Genomic DNA, 6,847 nt, shown 5'->3' with positions numbered 1-6,847 from the left:
CCCGGTAGGCCATTCCAAATGCCCACATCCAACATCTCACATCCGTACTCCGTAGTCGCACCATCCCTGAGTCTCTCACCTAAGGTCCCTTCAGCTACATAGCCCGCGAGGGGCGGCGGTACGTGTCCTCCGACCTTTTCATACCCCCACTATCCACGTCGGCGTGGAGTCGATTTTAGATTGTGAGTCGATTTTAGATTGTGTGGCGAGCGCAGCGAGCCACCGAGCCCGAAGCGTGGTGAGCGCAGCGAGCCCCGCGAGGGGACCCAAATTACTTTACATGTATTCCGCTGCGCTCGCAACGCTTCGGGCTCGGTGGCTCGCTGCGCTCGCCACACTATATAAAATCAACTCCATGCCGACGTGGATAGTGGGGGTATGAAAAGGTTCACGTTGATAGTGGGGTGGGGGGGGGGGGCATTTAACATTGTAAGGACCCATCTGGGTGGTTGTACAATAAAAAATCGTATACCATCGCATTGCATGCCGTTGTATGGCATACAATGCCATACAATTTTTATTGTACAACATCGCATCGCATACCATATTTAGTCTTATGGTATACAATGTGATGGGCGCCGTGCTAGGAAACAAGAACCCAATTTACTAATCAGAATCAGAAGAATCAGAATCAAATATTCTGACATGCTGTGTATTCTGTGATTCAATCTAAACATATATACAATAAATTAAAAATATGAGTATATAGAAAAGAAAGGGGTTTCCAATCACTGTCAGAGTGTGCCAAGATCTCACTTATCCCTGCTGTTTGCTTGCTGAGAACCAACGTTACAGTTAAGCAAAGTCAGCTGACAGAAGAACCCATCGTCCTCTGCCGCTGCTGGCCAGCAAGTGGCGCCACACTGACACGCTTGTGTACTGCTGCCTCTGGCGTCCTAGCAACCGATAGCAGCGCCGCGTTGCCGTGCTTTCCACTCGGTGCGTCCGGAAGGTCACAGCACAGCAGGCCGGAAGACACGTGTGGGATGTGGGCCCAGAGAGTGATCCGGGTGTTAGCGCGGTATGGTGGCTACAGAGCGTCCCCTGCTTTACACCACGGTGTCCGGCCGCTGGTATCACATGCGGGAGCGTCTGCGAGATCCCGGGTGACATGTCCACCGCCCTCCCTGCTGCCCGGGACATGCCCACTGCGGGGGATCAGCTCCCACAGTATCCTGGACCCGGATAATGACCAGGCGGAAGGAGCCACTGCAGGGGAAATAATGGGTATATTGCATAATGCTGTACAAGCATGTCCAAACTGTAAAGCGCAACGCAACGGAATCTGCTGCGCCATATAAGAAATTGTAAATAAATATTAAAAACTGTTGCCCTCCAGATGTTGGGAAACTACACATCCCAGCATGCCTTGCCATAGTTTTAGCATTCCCTAATAGCGGAACGGTGGCAAGGCATGATGGGACTTCAAGTTTCATAACAGCTGTAGGGCCAGTTTGGACATGCCTTCATATTGCTGTACTGTCACTATACTATATACTGCTGTACTGTGACTATAATATATACTATCACTATATTACAGCTCTACTCTATACTTTTGGCCTTATTCAGATCTGATCGCAGTATAAATTTGTTCTCAAAATGAGCAAAACCATGTGCACTGCAGGTGGGGCAGATGTAACATGTGTAGAGAGAGTTAAATTTGGGTGGGGTGTGTTGAAACTGAAATCTAAATTGCAGTGCAAAAATAATGCAGCCAGTATTTACACAAAAGAACTCACACAGATCTAACTCTTTATACATGTTACATCTGCTCCACCTGCAGTGCACATGGTTTTGCCCATTTTGAGAACAAATTTGTACTGCGCTCAGATCTGAATAAGGGCTTATGGGCCGCATTTATCAAGTAATATTTGCGGCTAAAAACGGGTGTTTTCGGGGGTTAACCGCAAATGTTATGTATCCCCCAAATGTATTAAAGGGGGACCGCAGCAGGAATCTGCAATCCCTGCTGCGATCCCCCTTGCAGGGCCGCAATCCCCTATAGGTTTCTATGGGGGATGCAAAGCTGCCCGATGCATAAACATCGGGCAGCCCGGCTTCACACCCCTGGGCTATCGCCATTCTGATATGGCGATAGCCCATTGTAGCCTATGGCTACACATCGCACTGCCCGAGCGGCAGTGCGGTCAGCGAGTCGCGGGGTGGGGGGTGTGTGCGCATTACCACTCATGCACAGACCCCATGGCTTCCGGGTCAGGGCTTCACAGGGACGGGCTCCTTGCATTGATAAATACCGGCGGTATTGCACGATACCCCAATACGATGTCACCGCGCCGGCATCGCTCTGTAATGATAAATGCGCCCCTATATCCTGCTGTACTGTCACTATTCTCTATACCGCTGTACTGTCACTATACTATATGTTGCTATACTGTCACTATAGCAATATATAGTACAGCAGGGTTGCCTATCTGACCCTCTCCTTCAGGGAGAAAATGGTCTGTTACTGGACTTCCCTGGTAATGTATGATGCCATCACCTGTGGGGAGCCAGGTAATTGATAAGAAAGGTGTTTCAACACAGGTGATGATAATCATACATTACCAGGGAAGTCCAGGAACAGAGCATTTTCTCCCAGAAGGAGAGGGTCAGATAGGCAACCCTGTAGTTAGGGTGACCAACTCATCCCTTTAATCCGGGACACATTAATTACACAGGTTCTGTGGCTGGCTTTCACCTGGTTTTAAACTGCCACACCTCAAGACTCCATTTCACCTGGTTTTAAACTTCCACAGAACCTGTGTAATTAATATGTGTCCCGGATTAAAGGGATGAGTTGGTCACCCTACCTGTAGTACAGTATAATCAGATGTACATAGTATAGTCAGATAAATCACATCATTGCTGTGATTTACTGTAGCTGCTTGTGCTTGTTTGTTGCACCAAAATCACATTGGTGGTACGGAATTATTGTGCTGTGACACCGCTGCTTAATGCTTCTCTATGATCCGCGGAAGTAAATTAGACAAACACGCATGGCATCGCCATCGCACGGATTGCCATGGAATTCACGTGCAGCGATTGCCGTGGCTACGTCTGTTACTCTATAACTTTTGCATTACTTATATTGCAGCAGCATTTTCAAATGATATAAAATGCTACCCATATCACAGATTCCAGCGGTGTAGTTTCATACATTTTACATCGTCTGCAAAGCTAGTCACTTCATTGGTTACCTGTATTCTACCGTACTCAATACAAAATTATTTTACTTACACACAAAGCCATAAACCAAACTACGTGAAGAAGAAAAGGACCAGTGGGCGCCTTCTGTATACTAAAAAATATATTTATTACACAAATAACAAAAAGGCATAAAATAATATAAAACAAGATAGGACAAAAAATTGCAAGCATGCAATACCACAATACTACATTAAAAAGGCCATACTAATGTATATGCATAAAAATGTAACATAAAGTTACCAAGTCCTGAATTGGACAGTTTGATGCGTATGTTGGAATGATGTATCAGGCACACGATGGGGAATAATGTCCCAGGGCACAATTTGGAGTAAATAATAATTTGTAAATCCTCCCAGGCAAAGTAGGTGGTGAGCAGATGTTTCCTTTTGCTCACTATCAGAGGTAGATGTCCAATAGAAATTGTATGCGCTCGGTCACTAAGTAGAATATTCGGCGCTGTCTCTCACAATCTCTGTAGTGTATACTGAATTGCTCAGTGTGTACACTTAGCCACTTGCCTTGCGGTGTTTGGTGCTAATCCAACTACTGCACCGGCCAGCAAGCCAAATGCAGTCTGAAGTGCACCGTGTACGGCAGGTGTCAGCTCCGTTTGAAATGCCGGTTTGCGCTGCTCCTGATAGAGGCACAGCTGATCAAAGTTCTCTTTCTGTAAGCGGCAGTTTGAAAAGGCACTTTGTGCCGACAGTGGATGCCTGATAGCAGCACAGTTGATCACCGTCCTCCGTCTATAAGCGGCGGTTAGGAAGCGCTTTGTGCCGACGGAGGATACCGACAGCAGAGACCAGATCGTGCGGGGGAGAAAGTGCGGTCAGAGATCAATGCTCTTAGTGTACCCCTCAGGTCTTCAGTGGCCGGTGCTCATGGAATTCCTCACGGAAACCAAACTACACCAACATACATATCTACATATCATATCTACATATCTATCATATAAACCAAACTACACCAACATACATATCTTCTCTTATCTCAAAATATCATCCAACACGACCTCTACGCTCCTCCCAAGATCTGCATCTCTCATCCACACTCATTACTCGCTCCCATTCCCGACTGCAGGACTTTCTTCGGGCTGCACCCACTCTGTGGAATGCCCTCCCAAGCACAATAAGACTCTTCTCCAGTCTCCAAACCTATAAGCGTTCCCTAAAAACGTATCTCTTCAGGCAAGCTTATCAAATTCCAGAACCAGTCATAGAACCTGGCATTCTGGTGGAATCGATGCAATATACAGTATCTATCCTTATGTATGAATGCCTATTTCCCTATAAATTGTAAGGCCCTCCTACCTTTTTACTGTCTGTAAATACCCTGTTTGTTGTATCACTGTCTCCTTTGTAAAGCGCAACGGAATATGCTGCGCTATAGAAGAAACTGTTAATAAATAAATAATAAATACATTTTTACCATAATTGTTTTGTCTGTTACCTGAAGATTTTAGTTTAGCTGTAATCACAGCATAATCTTCTTTATTTCCTGTTCATTTCAGATGAGGATCTTCCAGAGTTCAGTATTAATCTACTTGTAGATTTGCTTAGGCAGGAAAACTGCAAAGATCTCTGCGTCATCAGGGTCCCCCCAGAGATGAAATACGTTGAATATTTCGTAATTGTCAGCGGAACCTCTTCACGACATCTCCAAGCAATGTCGCAGTACATCCTGAAAATGGTAGGACCCTATATCTGCATTAGTAGCACTTGCTTGTAATAGGACATTTGGTAGTGAATAATATTTATCTTTAAGTGTCCAATAAGTTGCCATCATTTGCCTGAAGATTTTATTTTTATATTAACAATTTCATAGCGTTAAATTCAGCAAAAGTGCTTGTATGTAAGCCACATTTTGGAGATCAATGCTATGGAGAAATATATTTGAGCCCCCTACACACTAGCCAATCAATATTGGCGGCGGGGGTGCCAATTTCGGCAAGTGCATATACACATGCCAGTTGGGGGGGAGAGAGTGATGGTGGGGGAGGGTCACTCATGCTGGGGCTGCAGATTGACCGCCATTAACGAGGACCTCCATCGTCTGAACATGCAGGACGAGGGAGGGGGTTGGTAATGATGCACGGGAATTACTGTGTACCTAGGCACCCTGGGGTTGCCTTGGGGCACTTGCAGGGGTGCCAAGACCAGCTCAAATTATTTATGGTCAATGTAATAGGCAAAACCAGTACTCGTGGCTTCCAATCATAATCTATATGAATAAGCAGAAGTGAATCCTGTCCCTCACCACATAAGTCTAAGGATGACCTAATAAAAAAATATGAATTTCTCAATAAGACATTTTCAGCCTCAGGGTGCCGTGAAAAAAAATTGTAATTCTCTAGGGCGCCATGGCTCAAAAACGTTTGGGAACCACAGGGTTATGCACTACTTTATACACTTTCCGGGTTTCCCTTTAGTTTTACTTTAGTGTAATGAGCTGATTAATAGCTGCATAAACCTTTCTCATAATGGTGAGCAATGACTGTACCGCCTACATAAAAGATGTGACCGGTAATCGGCCCTTTATGTTCTTTCTCAGTACAAGTATCTGAAGGACAAAGGTAAACCTCATCTCTCCATAGAAGGAAGGGACACGGATGACTGGATGTGCATAGACTTTGGTAGGTACAGTATTCTTTGTTAACATAAAAAAACTAATTGAGAATAAAGTAACGTATTGTCACCACAGAGGTAGACGTTCCAGCTCCTTTGTCTTTGTTATTAGTCACATGACTACTGTTTATCTCGTATTAGATAGATAACAGTTGATTGCTGCGGTTCAGTGCACAGTTTCATTGGTAAACGAGCCAAACCTTTATTGTTACTCATGTAATACTTACATTTTTTTTTATTGAACAGGTAACATTGTGGTTCATTTCATGCTAGCAGAAACCAGAGAGACCTATGAATTGGAGAAACTGTGGACTTTGCGGTCCCACGATGACCAGTTATCTCAGATTGTGCAAGAGATTTTGCCAGCAGATTTCACAATCGGTCTTCCACAGCATAAAGAGTGATTTGTTGCCTACAATGACTTCATACTGTATATTGAGCTGAGCTGAATAGTAGGTGCCATGTGCAATGCTCCTGCTGTTTGCCAAGATGGTGCAGAAGATTCATCCAAAGAGCAGCATTTCGGTTGTGGAGAAACCGAACACAAGAACAGTTTATATTTGTTTTTATGGTTATCACCCATAGCAACCTATTGGAATACAAACCAATTATCCTTTTACAATCCTCTTCAGTTGGAAATAAACAAACCTGACATCGAGTCTCAATGTGTCCTGGTAACACAAATATCTACAGGAGGCAGAGAGGAGACACTGCTTTCACTGATCCACACTGATGGCTGCCAGCAGGAAAACTAGGCTAAGCTCATGTTTTGCATGTAAGACCACACTGGCCAGCATTTATTTTTTTGCCTGGGCTAGGGATGGCCATTGGTGTAAAATTGGATTGGCCTTGATGGTGTTGATGAGGGAATCCAATCAGCCTAGAGGACGAGGCTTTGCGGTGTTGGGGGTGGAGTTATGCTCGGTGTCCAGGCACCTGAGGGGAAAAAACTTTATTTTTATTTTTTATTTTTTTACTTTAGATGGCGAGAAACCATCTGGGTCTCCCAAAGGATG

General features: G+C 44.8%; 1 protein-coding gene across 1 annotated transcript; it reads left to right on the top strand.

Moving 5' to 3' along the window:
• Positions 1–853: 853 nt before the first annotated feature.
• Positions 854–6,490, top strand: MALSU1 (mitochondrial assembly of ribosomal large subunit 1). Its single transcript, XM_083189164.1, has 4 exons — positions 854–1,227; positions 4,718–4,896; positions 5,758–5,839; positions 6,078–6,490. Exons 1-4 carry the CDS (start codon positions 987–989, stop codon positions 6,233–6,235), a joined length of 660 nt encoding a protein of 219 aa, XP_083045290.1. The 5' UTR covers positions 854–986; the 3' UTR covers positions 6,236–6,490.
• The last annotated feature ends 357 nt before the right edge of the window (positions 6,491–6,847 follow it).

This window comes from Crinia signifera, chromosome 5 (assembly GCF_055691185.1).
Source record: "Crinia signifera chromosome 5, ASM5569118v1, whole genome shotgun sequence".
NCBI lineage: Eukaryota > Metazoa > Chordata > Amphibia > Anura > Myobatrachidae > Crinia > Crinia signifera.
Note: the sequence above shows the minus strand (reverse complement) of the source record. Positions and strands in the feature narration are given on the sequence as shown.

What these genes read in the sequence shown, in the direction of transcription:
- MALSU1 (XM_083189164.1), top strand. Translation starts at nt 987, where the DNA reads ATGTGGGCCCAGAGAGTGATCCGGGTGTTAGCGCGGTATGGTGGCTAC. An exon ending in CACTGCAGGGGAAATAATGG is followed by an intron (nt 1,228 to 4,717) that starts GTATATTGCATA and finishes TGTTCATTTCAG; the next exon opens with ATGAGGATCTTCCAGAGTTC. An exon ending in CGCAGTACATCCTGAAAATG is followed by an intron (nt 4,897 to 5,757) that starts GTAGGACCCTAT and finishes GTTCTTTCTCAG; the next exon opens with TACAAGTATCTGAAGGACAA.